The sequence below is a fragment of the Tupaia chinensis genome, unplaced genomic scaffold (assembly GCF_000334495.1).
Source record: "Tupaia chinensis unplaced genomic scaffold, TupChi_1.0 Scaffold000187_1, whole genome shotgun sequence".
NCBI classification, from domain to species: Eukaryota; Metazoa; Chordata; class Mammalia; order Scandentia; family Tupaiidae; genus Tupaia; species Tupaia belangeri.
Window position 1 is genome coordinate 3,943,104 of NW_006159662.1, and position 20,012 is coordinate 3,963,115.

The 20,012-nt window shown below is 44.1% G+C and overlaps 1 protein-coding gene across 2 annotated transcripts in view; it reads left to right on the forward strand.

Moving 5' to 3' along the window:
* The window catches only part of BPTF (bromodomain PHD finger transcription factor), a 158,151-nt gene that overhangs the window by 122,811 nt on the left and 15,328 nt on the right, over positions 1-20,012 (forward strand). The window contains exons 24-27 of one of the 2 annotated variants that reach the window (XM_006146777.2): positions 76-545; positions 2,479-2,561; positions 2,831-3,056; positions 18,244-18,575. In XM_006146777.2, coding sequence (XP_006146839.1) covers positions 76-545; positions 2,479-2,561; positions 2,831-3,056; positions 18,244-18,575 — 1,111 coding nt within the window. Of the gene's footprint in view, positions 1-75; positions 969-2,478; positions 2,562-2,830; positions 3,057-18,243; positions 18,576-20,012 lie in introns of both variants that reach the window. The other variant, XM_027771167.1, reaches the window with a different exon arrangement.

Below are 20,012 nucleotides of genomic sequence, written 5' to 3' on the forward strand. Positions count from 1 at the left end.
ATTCTTTTCAAATTCTTCTTTAACCACAGTCTTATGTTCTGGAGTAATAGAAATGTTTGTCTTTCCTTTTCACAGGTACAGGTGAACAAAAACAGAGTAAATTATCACCCCAGACACAGATGCAGCAACCCAAACCCCTGCCTCCAGCTCAGTCACCCAGTTTGAGTCCTCCAGAGGCCCAGCCACAGACTGCTCAGTCTTCAGCTCAGCCCCAGCCCCACGCCCAGTCCCAGGCCCCCACTCAGCCTGAAGCTCAGACCCCAACAACTGTCTCATCCCTTGTCCCTCCCGAAGCACAGCCCACCCAAGCACAGTCATCCAAGCCCCAAGTTGCAGCACAGTGTCAGCCTCAAAGTAATGTCCAAGGACAGTCTCCTGTTCGTGTCCAGAGTCCACCACAGACTCGAGTACGTCCATCAACTCCATCCCAGGTGTCTCCTGGACAGCAATCCCAGGTTCAGACTACAACCTCACAACCGATTCCAATTCAGCCACATACATCTCTTCAGATACCTTCCCAAGGCCAGCCACAATCACAGCCCCAGGTACAGTCTTCAACTCAAACTCTTTCATCAGGACAAACGTTAAATCAAGTTTCTGCTTCATCCCCATCCCGTCCTCAGCTACCAGCGCAGCAGCCGCAGCCCCCAGTCCTTGCTGTGCCCCAGCTGCAACAAGTCCAGGTTCTCTCTCAGATCCAGTCGCAGGTTGTGGCTCAGATACAGGCTCAGCAAGGTGTGCCCCAGCAAATCAAACTGCAGTTACCTGTTCAGATTCAGCAAAGCAGTCCTGTGCAAACTCACCAGATTCAGAATGTGGTTACAGTGCAGGCAGCCAGTGTGCAAGAGCAGTTGCAAAGGGTTCAGCAACTCAGGGAGCAGCAGCAAAAGAAGAAACAGCAACAGATAGAGATTAAGCGTGAACACACCCTCCAAGCTTCTAATCAAAGTGAAATCATTCAGAAACAGGTAAAGTTACTAAGTTAAAAACAGCATGTTCAGTAGCTTGAATTATTGTGCTGTGCATTAGACATAGTGTTTGGTGGTGGTAGGTTTCCGGAATGAGACAAAGTCATTGGTGTTGAAATTTAGAAGAAGCACTGGATTGACAGAAAACATCAAATGGCTACTCTGGTTTGTGACTCACCATTGGATGTGTATACACAGAGAAGGAGCAGAGAGTTAATGCTTATTAGAAACTACCTGTATTTTGGGTGAACTTAGATGGGAGGAAGAATTAATGAGTTTACGTATCATTAACACAAAATGCAAAGGTTGGCCTAAGTTCTAAGCCGCTTTTGCTGTGGCAGCAGTTCACTCGGAGTGAGTTCGCAGCAGCTTATGCTTGCAGCTGTCATTCTTTAGTTTGCATTCTTTAGTTTGTCATTCTTTAGTAAACTCAGCAAATTATAGACAGACTAAACCCATTTGCATTTCTAACCACAGGGTTGTGAAAGTTTTACATACACATTATTTCGTAGCTTAAATAAAAAGTGGCATCCTAGTGAAATAAGACAAGTTAGGTGAGTTAGAATTCTGCTAAAATGAAATCATGTCTGTCACATCCTGTCACATTACTGAAGAAAATTTTGTCATCTACAGTGTGCTCTACTCAGCCCTAGGCAGGAGGTTGTGGAATTTAAGTGTCACCAAGTCATGAGACCTTTGTTCAGTTCCTGGGTCTCCCATTCACAGTCCATGAAATTTACTTATACTCTCTGAGCTAAATATATCCTCATTAAAACTCCTTTTTTTCTAGCCATGCAAGGTTATTGTATTGATTAAATGAGGTCACATAATTAGAGGTCACACTTTTTAAACGGCAAAATGAATTTAACGATGTAATAGTCCTGTCAAATCTATATGTAATCTCTTCAATATGCCATATGTAGTATGTTCAAATGTGCTAATTCCCAGCTTTCAGTACTGTATACTCTGTAAATTGAGGCTTATCGCAGCATCTTTATATCTTTAATCTTCATATAAGATAGGAAGGAGACAGGTCTTAAAATTAAAAGTGAGCATAATTGGGGGCCGGTAGGTGGCCTGGTAGTTGAGGCTCTGGACTCCCACATGGCTGACAGTGGTTCATGTCCTGGACCTGGCGGCTTGCTTTCGCACTCTCCTTTCTCTCTGTCTATATCTCTCTGATTTAAATAAATTTAATTAAAATTTTAAAAATTTAAATAAATTAATTAAAAATAAATAAATTTTTTTAAGTGAGCATAATATTAAAGACACTTTGGAAAGTGATAATTAGGTTACAATTCCCACTGTAATATCAAGAATGAATAAGTTCAGCTCAGTGCCCAGCACGTGGAAGGCACCCAGGTCATAGAGTAGATGCTAGTTTTATTTGTATTATGGTATAGAATTCTTAGTTTCATTGTACACGTATGTGCTCAGACTTCTTTTGTATCTGTGTACTAACTTGTGATCGTTATAATATATGCGCTTTTGAATTTGTTCTGTCCTGAAGGTGGTGATGAAGCATAATGCTGTAATAGAACATTTAAAACAGAAAAAGACCATGACTCCAGCTGAAAGAGAAGAGAATCAAAGGTAGGGAAATGCAGGGCCTCATTGTGTACCGGTCTCTTCACTTTGGCAAGCATGTGCTGCACGAGAGTTCTGAGCTCACCCTTCCTTATCTGACTGAGCGTGTTAGACGAGAACACTCGGCACTCCTGTTTGCTCGCAGCTGGTTTGAGTCACTCTTTGAAGCTTTCTAGTAGAAAGTCTGTATCATCTGCAGAGATATAGAAGAATCGTGTCTTAAGCCTTTCAGAGTGAAACACCTGGCATTACATAGGTTGTGTGTTTTTCTCTAGAATGATTGTCTGTAACCAGGTGATGAAGTATATTTTGGATAAGATAGATAAAGAAGAAAAACAGGCAGCAAAAAAACGGAAGCGTGAAGAGAGTGTGGAACAGAAACGTAGCAAGCAGAACGCTACAAAGCTCTCGGCTCTGCTCTTCAAACACAAAGAGCAGCTCAAAGCTGAAATACTGAAAAAGAGAGCACTCCTAGACAAAGATCTACAAATCGAAGTGCAGGTAAGGGGGTACTTCTTTCTTCTGTGTGCAGTGCGTGACGTCTAATCTTACTCTTTTCTCTCTTGCATTAACCTTAATATTACAGTTTGTTTTCTATATTTAAAGTTGTGTATGTAGAGTAGATAGTGTAAAAACCTGTAGAATACACGTCTTTTAAAAAAAGACAGATTTCAGGACCAGTAGGTGGTGTGGTGGTTAAGGCACTAGACATTCCCATATGACCAACCATGGTGCAAGTCCTGGACCTGGTGGCTTGCTTTCTTACTTTCTCTCTCTCTGGTCAAAATAAAATAAGGAAATGAGTAAAAAAAAAAAAAAAGACAGATTTCAGGACCAGTAGGTGGTGTGGTGGTTAAGGCACTAGACATTCCCATATGACCAACCATGGTGCAAGTCCTGGACCTGGTGGCTTGGTTTCTCACTTTCCCGCTTTCTCTTTCACTCTGTCCATCTCTGGTCAAATTATAAACAATAAAGTTAAATAAAATATTAACTTAAAAAATGAAACAAGACATATTTTATATTTACATGTGTATTTACATTTTAGTCTCTTAAACTAGCTGCTCTAAGAGTTAATCTATTGGTTAAAGAACTCTGTTGAAAGTAGCTTTAATTGTCTATAACTTAGTATTGTCAAAAGTTATCAAGAACCACATTTTGTGAAAAAAAGTAGATAGAGAAACTGCAAAATAAGTGTGAAAAGAATGAATAAGAACTATGCCCACTAAATACGACAGATTTCTTTTCTTACTTATAAGTGATTTTGTAGGTATTACTAATCTGGTTTCCTTAGGAATTTTTTAAAATTATTTTATTTAACTTTATTTATTTATATTTTTTAATTTGGCCAGAAAGGAACAGAGTGTAAGAGAGAGAGAGAAAGGGAAAGTGAGAAAGCACGCCTGGTACTTGAACTGCAGTCAACCATGTGGGAGTCCAGTGCCCTTAACCACCATGCCACCTGCCAGTCCTCTTTGGGAATTTATTGAAAATAAAAAGAAGACATCCATTTATACATATTTACAGTCTTTAAAAGAGAAGTGGTAGCCAGAAGGTGACACAGTACTAAAGTGCAACACCCTCTGAGGCTGACCCACATGGGAGGGTATTAGGTTCGCGTCCAGAGACCTCCCTGTGTGCACCAGGCACTCATGCCCATGATCTGGGGCTGGCAGAAGCTATGGGTGGATCAGAGCATCAGGATCCTGTTGCAGGTGCTTGTGTCTATCTGTTCCACTCAGGAGACATTAATAAATAAACTTGGAACAGGCAAAAGAACAACCAAAATTGTCCCACTGATTTCCAATAGAAATAGTTATGTAAAACATTCCATTGAGGCCAGCAGGTGGCATGGTGGTTAAAGACTCTGGACTCCCATGTGGTCAACCGCGGTTCGAATCCCAGATCTGGCAGCTTCCTTTCTCACTTTCCCTCTCTCTTTCCTTATCTCTTTCTCTCGCTTTGCCCCTCTCTGGTCAAAAAAATATAAATAAATACATACATACATACATACATACATACATACATACATACATAAATAAAGTGGGACCAGCAGTTAGCATAATGGCTATGTTGCTGGACCTCCCATGTAGCTGACCCCAATTCGAGTCCTGGACCCTGTGGCTTAAAACTCATGATGGGTGCGGGTGCGTGTGCATGTGTGCCCAAGATACCAAGAGGAGAATGGAGGAGAAGGGATTGTGGCATGGCCATCCCCCCCGTGGGGTGATTTCTTGCTTTCTGTCTCTCCGTCTCTCGCTGTCTTTCTGGCGAGTGCATGTGCCCTATAGCACAAACCTCTCCCCCCAAAAAAATAGTTATTTTTAAAAATAAATAAAGTGATTCTTAAAAAAAAAAAAAGAAAGAAAATTCCATAAAGTCGCTTCTACATTTTAAGAATGTAAGAAATACTGAGAAAATGTTGATTGGATCAACAAGCGTTATGTAGCTTTGAGGCATTAGAGACATTTCCACTTAAGTCAGAATGCAGACAACACTGCCAACAGTTAACATTATGGTTTAATATCTCTGAAAGCTCTAGATAGTGGGTTAAACCAAGAAAAATAAGTAAGAGTCAAAAATTGGAGGGTAAAAGATAAATTATTATGTGGGCTAGTCCATGGCATGGTGCTTAAAGCAGTTGGCCCCACCTAACTGACTGTAAGGTTCAAGTTCTGGACCCAGTGTCTTAGAAAACATGCTGAGTGGGGCCAGCAAGTGACATGGTGATGAAGGTGCTGGACTCCCAAATGGTTGACTGCAGTTCGAGTCCCTGATCTGGTAGCTTGCTTTCTCTTTCCCCCTATCTCTCTGGTGTGCCCTGTAGCAAATGTTAAAATAAAGATAATGATAAATAAAATATTTTTTAAAAAAAGAAAGAAAGAAAAAGAGAAACACACTGAGTGTATTTATGCCTGCCGAAATCTCAAAAGGAGAATGAAGGAGAAAGTATTACAGTATGACCATTCCCTGTGAGGGTTTCTTTCTCACTGTCCCTCTTTCTCTTTTTCTTCCCTTCCCCACCCCCAAGTGCACATGCTTTCTGACAAAAAGAAAAAAAGTTTTGTGTATGATAAGATTATTATATCAAAACCTAAAGAGAAAAATTATTAAAATTTATGTTAGTTCAATAAGGTACTCAGTTACCAGATAAACATTGAAACTACAACCATTTACAAGAATAGCAGAATGAGGGACCAGCAGTTAGCATAATGGCTATGTCGCTGGACTCCCACATAGTCGACCGCAGTTCGCGTCCCGGACCCGGTGGCTTAAACTCACGCCAGACGCGTGTGCGTGCCCGCCCAAGATCCCGAGAGGAGAATGGAGGAGAGGGGATTGCGGCATGACCATCCCCCCGGGGAGTGATTTCTTGCTTTCTCTCTGTAGGTCTCTGTCTGGTGAGCGCACGCACCCTATAGCAAAAACCTCTCCAAAGAAAAGAAAAAAAAAAAAAAGAAAAGAATAGCAGAATGACAGTAGCAACAGTCAATAAATAAAATATTACCTCCATAAGTTAAGATTCTGAGAACAGAGGAAAGACAAACTCTGTTTCTTCCCATGGCACTCTTACAGCACAGACGATTTCTTGGGCCACATGTGGGAGCGTTTTCACACACACCAGGCTAGCAGTCCTGCAGCAGCAGGCACCAACTAGGTATCCTCCAGTTCATGGGTCCTGACACCCTGTGGAAATATGGCAGATCCCATAGGTGGAGGGCTCAGTCCCACAGCCTGCTCCCCCTACCTTCAGGTGTCAGGCAGGAGCCTCTGCCTATTTTACCTGTGCCTTTCTGACTGAAAGGTATAATTGGGCTTCCCACAGCTCCTTCCTTGGGTTTAATTCATTTGCCAGAGTGGCTCTCAGAATTTATATCACAAAAGATACACTTGAGATACTGTAGGGCAAGGTGTGGGGGGAAGAGCACGGGGCTTCCATGCCTTCCCTGAGCATGCCAGCCTCCAGGAGCTTCCACGTGCTTAGCTGTGTAGAAGCTCTCCCAACCCCGTGCTTTTGCAGGTTTCTGGAGGCTTAATTACATGGCATGATGGATTAAAACATCAGCCGTTGGTGATCATCTCAGCCTTCAGGAGTGGCGCTGAAAGTCTCACTCCTCTGGTCCTGCCTTGGTCTTTCAGTGACCAGCCCTCATCCAGGCTACCTAGGGGCTGCCAACTCTTGGTCACCTCATTAGCATACAAAAAAGACACTACTTTGGAGATTCTAAGGATTTTAGGAATTGTAGGCCAGCCCAAGGGGAGGAAGACCAGATATATGTACATTTTAATTATTAAAATTTATTTATTCATTTATTTTAATTTGACCACAAAGAGACAGAGAGAGTGAGAGAGATGGAAAGTGAGAAATCAAGCCACCAGGTCCGTGACTCGAACCGTGGTCGGCCGTGTGGGAGTGTCCAGCACCTTAACCACCATTGCCACCTCCTAGTTCCCTAAATATATATTTTACAGTGTCACAAGTCATCCCGTCTTCAAACATGGATTCCTGTCTGCACTCTGTGATAGAGACTGAAAGATTAGAGGACATAAAAGCATTTAAAATAGTCTTGGACACTGGAGACAGTGTAGGAAGAGGGTAGCAGAGGGGAAGAGTGTAAAAAATTAGGGATAAAAGTAGACAGATAAGACACTTGTGGGACATGGTAATAGTTTATTACCTGTGGATGATAACATGTATAGTATCCTCAGCTGCACTAGTCTGAGGTGTAGTTCATGTTGGGTAGATTCTCTTTGCAAGCCAAATGATGTATAGCGATCAATTTTATAAAAAAAATAACACACACACACACACAAACACCTTTATATCCAAAGGATATGCATTGGGGCCAGCAGATGGCATAGTGATTAAGGTGCTGGACTTCCCACATGATCAACTGCAGTTCAAGTCCCTAACCTGGCAGCTTGAAAATCATGCACAGGGTGCATGCGTGTGCATACCCAAAATCCTGAGACAAGAATGAATGAAGGAGAAGGGATTGTGACTTTGACATCCCACTTGGGGGGTGATTTTTCACTTTCCCTCTCACTCTCTCTCACTGTCTCTGGACAGCACATGTGCCTATGGCAAAAACCTTAACTTTAAAGAAAAATGTATGTGGTATGCTGGGCATGCACGAGGGGGATCACAGTGTGAGGGGACCCTATCAGAGGTGCTTCTGTCTCAGTCTCTTGTGCACAGGCACACATGCTTTGCTTATTAAAAAAGTTAAGATAGGGACCAGCAGTTGGCATAATGGCTATGTCGCTGGATTCCACGTAATCGACCGCGGTTCAAGTCCCAGACCCAGTGACTTAAACTCAAACCAGGCATGTGTGCATGCATGCTCAGGATTCTGAGAGAAGGGATTGTGGTGTGACCATCCCTCTGGGGGATGATTTCTTGTTTTCTGTCTCTCTGTCTCTGTCTTTCTGGTGAGCACACATGCCCCATAGCAAAATGCTCTGGAAAAAAAAAAAAAAAGTTAAGATAAGCAACTCAGTAGTGGCACATTACAGAATTCTATGTATTCCTTTATAATCGCTCCAGTCCATCATCATACTATGTGAAAAGGTGGTCCAGGGCAAGGTCCTCAAGTTTGCTGGGTTCTATTCGGTCTAGTTGGGTTCCAAAGGAGTGGTCTTGGAAAACTCAGGACACCTTGCAGACTCAATTATCTAACATAATTGAGCTAAGTCACACAATCATCTCTTCCTCTGAGGCTTTATTTTATTTTTTTTAAATAGATTTTTACTATAAGGCTCGTGTGCTCGCTGGAGAGACAGAAAGCGAGAAATCCTCCACATCACAATCCCTTCTCCTCTTGTCTCCTCTAGGGGTTTTGGGGCGCACACATGCCCAGTGTGAGTTTTAAGTCTCCAGATCTGGGATTCAAACTGCTGTGGACCATGTGAGAGTTCAGCAATGTAACCGTTAAGCCATCTGCTGGTCCCTCTTCTGAGACTCTTTTGAGGTCTTAATTTCCCTCTATTAATAAACTGTTTCTTCACATCTTTACCCACAGCTACTGTTCTTCCTCCCCATTAATACCCAACATGTTTACCTTTGGAAGGGACTTTTGGATTAGCCACTGTCCTATCTAGAGAGGTGGCAGTACCACTAGTCTAGCAAGCACCACCACCCAGTCCACTCCCATTCTGATTGGGGGAGGTCCCACGGGAGTGGAACGAGGGGACTTATTTAGCACCAGGCAATCTAGCTGCATTCATTCGTAGATGGGATGAAGCACTACTACCCTGATCAGGCCCCTAAATTCCACCCTAGGGACCAGCAGTTAGCATAATGGCTATGTCGCTGGACTCCCACGTAGTCGACCACGGTTCGAGTCCCGGACCCGGTGGCTTAAACTCACGCCGGGTGCGTGTGCATGCGTGCCCAAGATCCCAAGAGGAGAATGAAGGAGAAGGGATTGCGGCATGGTCATCCCCCCTGGGGGGTGATTTCTTGCTTTCTGTCTCTCTTTCTCTCTGTCTACCTGGCAAGTGCACGCGCCCCATAGCAAAAACCTCTCAAAAAAAAAAAAGAAAGAAATTCCACCCTAGGGTTTAAAAGCATTCTGTTTTCTTGCTTAAGAATCATCCCTGTTGATAGCACTTGAAGTTATAGCCCTGGCCCTGTGCATTAGGTAAGGGGGAAATTGATTACTACACCAGTGTACTAGTCTCTGGAAGAATTGTGTAGTCATACGTCCTTCCTTCCTCTCTTCCCCAGGTTCACTAGGAAAACAGGGATGTCTAGTGGGAGCACTTCTTTAGTCCCACTCAGGCTGAGTGTGAGCGCACACCTTTTTTTCCTCTAAAGGGTGCATGTGCTCACCCAGAGGGAAAAGAGAAAGCACCCACCACCTCCACCACAGAACACATTCATGGTGTAATCCCTTCTCCCTTTCTCTCTTCTATTGGGATTTTGGGCACACATACACATGCACCTGGTATGTTTCTCAAGCCACCAGATCTGGGACTGAAACCACACTGTCAGCTCTGTGGGATCTGGCTCCCTTAAGCACTGGGCCACAGAGCCTGGCCGAGCACTCTTGAGGGCCCGTAAGCTAACTTTTCATGCCATGACCTCCCCTCATTCTGGACAATCCTTCTTAATGACCTGCTCCACTTACCTATCAAACGGTTATACTGAGGAGACCCGTCTCTACTTGTTGGACATCATGGGCTGTGTAGTGTGTTCCTTGTTATAAAGGAAGCTGGTCAGCTGCCCACACTCATGCAGTAGCTTCTGTTCTGGTTCTTTGGTAGCATGCTGACCAGTTGCATCTTCCTGGGTAAAGAAAGCCAGTCCAGAGACAGGACTTATTCTTCTCCAGTCCCATTTGTAGCCCATCCACCCTCCACCCCCCAGGGCCACAGGCATTGATCGGTCTCCTTTGTCAGCTGTTTGAGTCCTTCCCAACAGGGAATCTGCCACCTCCTGTGTGGGTCCGTTCTGCTGACTGATAGAAATCTCTAACTAGGATTTTGTGCCTCAAAGATACAAAATAAACACAATCAGATTCAGGCCATCTCGGATTGCAGCAGGACCCTCATATGTGTGCATTTCAGGGACCCTGGTGACCGCCATACATGAGCACATGGGAATATCTGCTCGTTGACTTCAGTCGCTTCCTGAGCTTGGAAAGGGATAGGTATTGACATATTCTTCATTAATGCACTCTTCAAAAGTGCATAGAGCCATGCACCAAATGAGTATTCCTTTAGTAGGCCAGGTTTCCATAGCTCTCCGGCCTGACCATAGCCATTGCCCATGAGTTAGTAAAAACCTAAATATACAATGTCTTTACCATTGTTGAATTCTTCCACTGCTGCTAGGAAAATGCATGCAGTTAGCCCACCAAGCTGATTTGTTTTTGCTGCCTTCCATCAGAGTAGGAGCCTTCCACATAGGACGTCATGCATTCACCTTGGAATGGCCATCCACATGCCCAGCAGCTCTAAGTGGTCAGTTGAGAGCTGGTTATAGGCATTGTAGAATCCACAAGTCCTCACTCAACTCCAGAGTACGTCCTAGGGGAAGGAGGTTCCCTGCTTGTGTCTTCTCATATTCCCTAAGTAACTGGATCCTGTATCAGCCATTTCCATTTTATTATGCCACTCTGCCATCCCTACTGGAGCGTTTCTCTGATGGCACCCGATGGCATGGATGTTTCAGGTTTCAAGATAATTTCACGTCCCACAGCCCTTTGAGTAGAAATTCTCTAGTTGCTGCTGGAGACACTCACAGGCCCTTGCTATAAAACTCTAGTCTACATTCTACACAGGGCTATTAAATTGAAAATTTGTCCCCACCAGCACTCCAGCTTCTACTCTCCACTCTACTAGTTCCCATTTAGTATATTCGATTCATATTGCTAGAAAGGTGGACTTGCACACCTTGTTTTACAGTATTAGGGAGGAGAAACATTCCCCAGTCAGATACTACCTCTATCCCAATACAGTCACGTGAAAGAGACAGCCACTTCCCTTGACGCCTGTTCAGATACACCAGCTATCCTGTAGCCTTTTCTCTTCATTCCATCAGCCCTTCCTGTCCTAGCATGTAGTCCCCATCAGGACTTCATAAACAGGTTTTGCTTTCCAATTACAGGAAGAGAAACATGAAGTAAAGGAGATAGAGTATATAAAGCACACACAAACATTCCGACCTTCATCATCTTACCAACCCTTACTCTTTTGCGTTCTCTGATTGTAGCCATGCCAGGGCTTCACCAGTGGATCTTGATATCCAGCACAAGGAGATTTCATATCAAGCAGTCCTAGGAATGTCTCTTGTTACTCCCTGACCATTTTGCATAAGTATGGACTTTGGGTCCCTAACAGGAGGTTGAGCCATGAGATCCTGGTCAATCTTTATCTTGATTAATCTGCTCGACTATAACCCTAGACGTTTTCAGATTAAAATTTTTTAAGATTTTATGTATCATTATTATTATTTAATTTACCAGCAAGTATGTGCAGGAGGGAGGAAGAGAGAGAAAGCAAGGCACCAGGTCCGAGACTCGAACCATGGTTGGTCACATGGGAGTCCAGCACCTTAACCACCATGCCACCTGCTGGCCCCCAGATTAGATATTTTTATTGTAATCTCTGCCTTCTGACTTTTTTTTTCTTTAAGTATTTGCTGTAGGTCATGTGCACTGGTATAAGAGGAGAGAAAGCACCCCCTGGGAGGGATGGCCACACCCAAGTCCCTTCTCAGGATCTCAGGCTTTTGGACTCAGATGCATGCACGCCCATTGTGATTTTCAGGCCTCCAGATCCAGGACTCAAACCATAGTTGATCATGTGGGAGTCCAGAACCTTAACCACCACACCACCTCTGGCCCCCTCAGGTATTTACCAGGACCTGGGAGATAGGCATATTTAGCAGGTGAATGTCCCCAGTCAGTATGCTTACATCTAAAGCATCATAGCTGCTTCATCCACTTGGCATAATTGATGGAATAGGGCAACCCCTATGTGTAAACAGACTTCACAGTGGCCTGTCAGGCTGGCTGTCCCCTCAGGAATAATCTACAGTCACCCTTGGTTGTTCCATAGTGACCTCTGGATCCTTTTTCAACCCAAATATTCTCTAAATCCAAAGACACTATTCCTGGGATAGCTGGTGGTGTGGTGTAGTGGTTAAGGCAGCTGGATAACAGGTGGATAACTGTGAGGTTCAAGTCTTGGACCTGACAGTTTGAAAAACACAATAGACGTGTGCTTGTGTGCCCAAAATCCCAAAAGAGGGGATTGCAGCATGGCAATCTCCCCTGGGGGGTACTCGCTTGCTCACTTGCTCGCTCGCTCTCTCTCAAGCAAGTGCACACACCCCATGGCAAAATTGTTTTAAAACAGACATTATTGGGACTGGCAGGTGGCTTGGAGGTTAAACTCACTGGATTCCCACAAGGCTGACCACGGTTCAAATCCCATGGGACCAGCAGATGGCATAATGGTTATGTCGCTGGACTTCCATGTAGTCGACCGCAGTTCAAGTCCTAGACCCGGTGACTTAAACTCACATTGGACATGTGCGTGCGTGCCCAAGATCCCAAGAGGAGAATGGAGGAGAAGGGATTGCGGTGTGGCCATCCCCCCTGGGGGGTGATTTCTTGTTTTCTGCCTCTCTGTCTCTGTCTTTCTGATGAGCATACATTTCCTATAGCAAAAACCTCTCCAGAAAAAAAAAATTCCCGACCTGGCAGCTTGCTTTCTCCCTGTCCCTTTCTCTCTATTTGGTCAAATTAAAATAATAATAATAGTAACAACAACAAATGGAATTAAATAGATAAATAATATAATTTTTTAAAGAAACAGACACTATTTTTGAATTAGTTACTGTCAGAATCCATTTCAGTAAAGTCCAGTCTCCTCAGGAAGCCGATGAGACCAGTTGAAAGTTAAGCTATGTCTAGTTTTGTTACTTGGATTTCCCTTTTCCCACACTGCCTGCCTTCTTGGTAACTACAAGCCTTATAGTTACTGTCTGGTCCCCTTGCATCATTTTTCCTTTCTGGGGCATCATTGAGGCTGGTGACCTGATCTCATACCAGCTAAACTCTGAGCTCAGTCACCAGGGTCCAACACAGCACCTTCCTGCTTTCGTTTTAGCTCTACAGATGCCAGTCACCACGGGATTGTCTGTTTGGGTCTTTTCTTACTAGTTTGCATTTTCAGTGAACCAGCTCCCTAGGAGCCGACTCTGTCTCTAAACCCCATTGATAATTTTCACTTTCAGTTACTGAGTGCAGTACAGCCACTGCCCCACACCATGGCCACCATGTGGTCACCCAGGAATCCAAGCGCCCTTTTCCTGTGCCCTGCCCTGTCTCTTCCCAAGCCCCCATGTTGCTGTGAGCCAGGACCATGCCAGCAAAGCCCCATGCTGATAGGCTCTGGGAATACTGGAGTAAACAAATTCGCTGTCTTCCACTATTCTCTCACTACAACAGAACACTTCAGTGGCCCAAGTATGGGGTTTTTTCCACACGCCAAAGAAGCAATCCTTCCTCAGAGGACACTCAACAGCACTGGGTGTCCTCCAATTCAATCCAGTTCTGACACCATCTACCTGGAGATGCCTCAGATTCCACATGCTGAGGATTCCTTCTTCAGATGCTGGTCACAAGCCCTGGTTGTTTTTCCTAGGCTTCCCATCATATCTTCCTCAGGTTCAATTTCATTTTGCTAGTGTGGCTCCTAGAACTCGGGAAAAGTTTACTGACTTCTTAGGAAGGACATTGCAAAGGCTATGATGAACGCTGGATGGAGATCCACAGGGCAAGGCATGGTGACTCAGAGCCACCATGCCCTCTCTGGGTACACCACCCTCCAGAACCTCTGTGCATTCAGATACCCAGAGGCTCTCTGAATCCTGTCTTTGGGGTGTTTTATGGAGACTTAATTATATAGGCTTGATAGATTGACCATTGGCCATTGAAGATCAGCTTGATCTTCAGCCTCTCCCCACTCTCTGGAGGTTGGGGTGGATCTGAAAGTCCCAGCTCTCTGGTGCTGCCTTGGCCTTCCTTGACTAGCCTGATCCTAAAGTTTTCTGACCAGCCTTTGGTCAGGGTCACATCGTTAGAATAAAAAGACTAATCCTTTGGAGTTCCCAAGGATTTGGGGAGTGATAAGCCAGGAAAGGGGGAAAAAACCAAGTACTTTCTTCACCTCAACAGGAGGATACATTTCAGATAGTTCAAAATTTAAATATAAAAAAGAAAAACCCAAAAATGCTAAAAGGAAAATGTGTTTGTCGTTTTGTAAATCTTGGAGTGGGGGAAACCACTCCTAAGCCTTATAAAATCATAAGTGCCAGAAAGGTAAAAAGATAGACTCACCGATAGAAGAAGGAAATTTGAATAGAAAAAAATAGCCATTAATATTGAAATACTGTTAACAGACGGGAAAACGTTTTTGTGGTATTTCTGGCAGAACTAGTGTTCTTACAGTTCACAAGAAGTCTTAGATAAAGACAAGGGCTGGATGTGGTGCTGAGGTAAAATGCAGCACTCCCCGGTGGAGACCCACGTGGGAGGTTGCTAGTCCACACTGGGAGACCTCCCTGAGGGTTCCAGGCACGCTTGTGCTCGCTGTCTGGGCTGTCTAATGCTGGGGAAGGGTCATGGTGGCAAGACCCTGACCAGTCTGTCTGTCTGTCTCTCCCTCTCACTTGTGGAATAAATAAACTTTACAAGAAAAGGACAAACACACTGTTTTATCTATCTATCTATTTATCTATCTATCTTAATTTGACCGGAGAAGGACAGAACAAAAGAAAGAAAGAGAGGGAAAGTGAGAAAGCAAGCCGCCAGGTCTGGGACTTGAACCATGGTTGGCTATGTGGAAGTCCAGCACCCTAACCACCATGCTACCTGCCGGCCTCGCAATTTTCACTTTTTAAAATGCCAGTTCCGGGAACCAGCAGTTAGTGTAATGGCTATGTCGCTGGACTCCCACATAGTCGACCATGGTTTGCGTCCCGGACCCAGTAGCTTAAAACTCAAGCCGGGCGCGTGTGCGTGCGTGCCCAAGATCCCGAGAGGAGAATGGAGGAAAAGGGATTGCGTCGTGACCATCCCCCCTGGGTGGTGATTTCTCGCTTTCTGTCTCTATGTCTCTCTCTGTCTCTCTGGCGAGTGCACATGCCCTATAGTGAAAATCCCCCCCCCCCAAAAAAAAAAAGCCAGTTCCCAAGCTGACTCATAGCCTGGTGGTTAAGGCAGCTGGATCCCACATGGCAGACTGTGAGGTTTGAGTCCCAGACCCTGTGGCTTGAAAAATATGTTGGGTTTGCATGTGTGTGCATGCTCCTAGTCCCCCCAAATAAATAAATAAATAAATGAAGTATGCCTTCTCTCTTTTTTTTTTTAAAGAGAGATTTTTGCTATAGGTCTTAAGTACTCGCCAGAGACGGAAAGCAAGAAACCACCCTTCAAGAGTTATGGCCACACTACAGTTCTTTCTCCTCTATTCACCTCTCAGGATTTTGGGCACGCACACACACGTGCCCAGCATGCGTCTCAGGCCTCCAGGTCTGGGACTTGAATCATGGTCGCCTACGTGGGAGTCCAGCAACGTAATCATTACTCCATCTGCTGGTTGTTGTTTTATCTTTTTTTTAATAATTATTTATTTAATTTTATTTATTCATTCATTTTTAATTTGACCAGAAAGAGAAACACACACACACACACACACACACACAGAGCTAGAAAGTGAGAAAGCAAGTTACCAGGTTCGGGACTCCTGACCATGTTGGCCATGTGGGAGTGTCCAGTGCTTCAAACTCCACACCACCTACTGGTCCACCTTTATTTTTAAAAAAAAATGCTTTCTGTGTCTGTGGCCAGTAGCTCACACCCTATAGCAAACTTCAAAAAATTAAAAAGAAAATAAATGAGGTATGTGCTAGGCCAGCCCTTTAGCATAGTGGATAAGGGAACTAGATCTTAAAAACATGCCATGTACATTTGTGTTCACATGGGCATACCCCATTGGAAGGATGCCTTTTCCTTCTGTCTCTCTCTCCTTCCCTCTGGTAAACACCCTTGCCCTCTGGCAATTACATATTTTTTAAAAATAAAATGAGGCGTGGATAGGTGGCGTGGCGGTTAAGGGTGCATGATGGACCGTAGTTCAAGTCCAGACCTGGCAGCTTGCTTTCTCACTACCCCCACCTCTCTCTCTCTCTGTCTTACTCTCTTCACCTCTCATCAAATTAAAATAACTAACTAAATAAATAAATGTTAAATAAAATAATTCTTTAAAAAAAAAAAAAGGTATAGGGCCAACAGGGGACACATTTAAGGCTCTGGATCCCATATGGCGAACTGCATGGACCCAGTATCTTTTTTCTCTTTTTTTTGGAGAGGTTTTCGCTATAAGGCGCGTGTGCTCGCCAGACAGAGAGAGACATAGAGACAGAAAGCGAGAAATAACCCCCCAGGGGGGATGGTCACGCCACAATCCCTTCTCCATTCTCCTCTCGGAATCTTGGGCATGCACACACAGGCACCCGGTGTGAGTTTTAAGCCACCAGGTCCAGGTCGCCAACCGCGGTCGACTACGTGGGAGTCCAGTGACATAGCCATTATGCTAACTGTTGGTTCTAAGGACCCAGTATCTTGAAAGACATGCCACAACCATGTGCCTATGTGCCCAAAATCCTGAGAAGAGACTGGAGAAGGGAGCGCAGTGTGGTCGTGCCCTGCGGGGCTGATTTCTCACTTTCTCTGTTTCTGTCCATGGAGAGCACACACACCCTATGGCAAAAAATGTTAAAAATGAATAAATAGTGTTGGTTATCTAAATTATGGTTCTGAAAGAGTATAAAATTTAGAAATAAAAATAATTTACTATTGGGACAAGCAGTTAGTGTAATGGCTATATCTCTGGACTCCCATGTAGTCGACCACAGTTCGAGTCCCAGACCCGGCGGCTTAAACTCAGGCCAAGCAGGTGTGCGTGCGTGCCTAAGATCCCGAGAGGAGAAGGGATTGCAGTGTGGTCATCTTCCCTGGGGGGGGGGGTTTGATTTCTCACTTTCTGTCTCTCTTTCTCTCTGTCTTTCTGGCGAGCGCACATACACCCTATAGCAAAAGCCTCTCAAAAAAAAATTTTTTTTATTATGAAGAAAGTGCTCTTGGAATGTTTTCGATATTTTAAATTCATACCAAAGTTTATAAACATCCCAGGTTTTAAATATCCTTGGTCCTAGCTATTATTTATTTACACCATCTGCTCCCAAATGCCAGTCAGTAATACAATTGGATTTAATCATCATTTTCAGGAATAAATTGTAGCACCAAATAGCAGAGATGTGTCTAAGAAATATGCCATGTGACAGAAAAGTATGGATTTTAACTCACAGCACATGTGCTGGGGAAATAGTATGTCCTACTGCCTGACTCTCCCGCACTCTGCAGGTCTAAACATGAGGGAAATGGGCAGGTTTGTATCACTGGTTTCATGCTGCTCGGACCACGTTTTGACGCTCACGTTCAGTTCATTTTCAGTCTCCCTATGAGGACACAGAGAGAGAGCATCTAGAAGAAGGGAGCCCGTGACAGAGGACACTGGATGTCTCGTCCTGAACAACCACTGAGATGACCAGGCCAGGGCAAGCCAAGGGTGTTGTATTTTTGTTTCTGTTTTTGTTTTAGCCATAAGGCACATGCGCTCACCAGAGACAGAGAGGGATAATGAGAAAGCACTTCCCTTGGGGGGATGGTCATGCCGCAATCCCTTCTTCCCTCTTCTCTGGGGATTTTTGGTATTTTGGTACACAGGCACACCTGACTGGCATGTTTTTCAGGCTGCCAGTTCCAGGACTCAACCTCGCAGTCAGCCATGTGGGATCCAGCTGCCTTAACCTGCCTGCCACCTGCTGACCTGGCAATGTCCTTTCTAGATACTTACACACCTTTCTTTCAGCTCCTCTTTGAAGTTAACTACCAGTGCTCTAATCGTTATTTATCCATTTGATCATTATTTTAATTTAATTGGGTTTAGGATACAGTAAGAAAACTCTTAACTTGAAGTTACTAAAACGCACAGGCTGGACTGTGGAGTTACTCTGAGGATGGGTGGGGGGTGTCGTCTTGTCATCTGGCCACATCACGTATTCACACAGTTCTAATGATAGCCTTGCATTATCATTCATTGGCTACAGGAGGAGCTGAAGAGAGACCTAAAAATTAAGAAAGAGAAAGACCTGATACAGGTGGCGCAGGCCGCTATAGTAGCTGCCCCCACCCCCGCAGTGACTGCAGCTCCTCCAGCCCCTCCACCCTCGCCACCCCCTGCACCTGCCCTGCAGCACACGGGCCTCCCACCCACACCCGCACCCACGTTACCTGCTGCTTCCCAGAAGAGGAAGCGGGAAGAGGAGAAAGACTCAAGCTCCAAGTCCAAGAAGAAGAAAATGATTTCTACTACCTCAAAGGAGACCAAGAAGGACACAAAGCTTTACTGTATCTGTAAAACGCCTTATGATGAATCTAAGTGAGTAGATCTTTATGTGCTCTACTTAATTTTCTTAAAAGTTTAGCTGTTAAATGGAATAATGATAGCCGTGCATTATCATTCATTGGCTACAGGAGGAGCTGAAGAGAGACCTAAAAATTAAGAAAGAGAAAGCCCTGATACAGGTGGCGCAGGCCGCTATAGTAGCTGCCCCCACCCCCGCAGTGACTGCAGCTCCTCCTGCCCCTCCACCCTCGCCACCCCCTGCACCTGCCCTGCAGCACACGGGCCTCCCACCCACACCCGCACCCACGTTACCTGCTGCTTCCCAGAAGAGGAAGCGGGAAGAGGAGAAAGACTCAAGCTCCAAGTCCAAGAAGAAGAAAATGATTTCTACTACCTCAAAGGAGACCAAGAAGGACACAAAGCTTTACTGTATCTGTAAAACGCCTTATGATGAATCTAAGTGAGTAGATCTTTATGTGCTCTACTTAATTTTCTTAAAAGTTTAGCTGTTAAATGGAAAGTTTTGAAGAAAACAAGCATATTGGTAGCCATCTGAATGAAAATAGTTAAGTTTAAGGGTAATCATGTCTCATCTGTGGTCTTGCATCTGATACTCTTGACGCTAATGAAGTAGAACTTGCTGTTTCATGTGTTCATGATTCTTGTTTGTCTTTCATCGAGTTCTTTTCTGTCAAAAACAAGCTTTCTGTTGCTCTTTTGCTTTCCCCTCTTCTCTGGATTAACTGCAGATCCATCAGTAATGCTCTCTGGAGAAGGAGGTACCAAAGCGATCACTGTTCAGAAGTGAGAGCATCCTCTCTGGGGTCTGTTCATAGCCCTGCGATCACATCAGATCCTCAAACTGTCCGAATATGAATAATGCAGGAGATTTTGAATTTGATCGGTTTTTGGTTTTTATTGTATTTTAAGCAATTCCTGAGGTGATGTTATTATTATCATCATAATTATCATTATTATTAGAAAGCTGCAACTTAGTTGTTTTTTCAAAGTTCTGGCTTTCTTATTGGGGCTGAAAAGCCAGAAAAATGCAAAATGTATTCTTTTCACCCATTCCTCAAGTATGATACTCAGAAACTTGATAAGTATGGCAGATGGAAGCTGTTTTTGATAGTTGTGATTTGTATTTGGTGATATAAACAAGATTTTAGAGATACTACATCTGTAAATGTAGTTTCATTTTTTTGGTCATTACCATCACTCAGCTAAGTATTTTGCTGCTTTTTTGAACAGTAAACTGTGGGCCAGCTTTTTGAGTCTCAACTAACCACAATATTTTTTACAATACCAAAAAGTTTGTGCTTAAAAATGTATTATGTATTCTTAGAAATGCTTAATGTCTACTTTAAGGAGATGCCTAATCAATTCATAAAATAAAGTTGTGGTCTCTAATGATGTTTAAAGTAACAGTGAAGCTCTCTGGTGGCCGCTGTCTGAATTCTCATCTGTCCA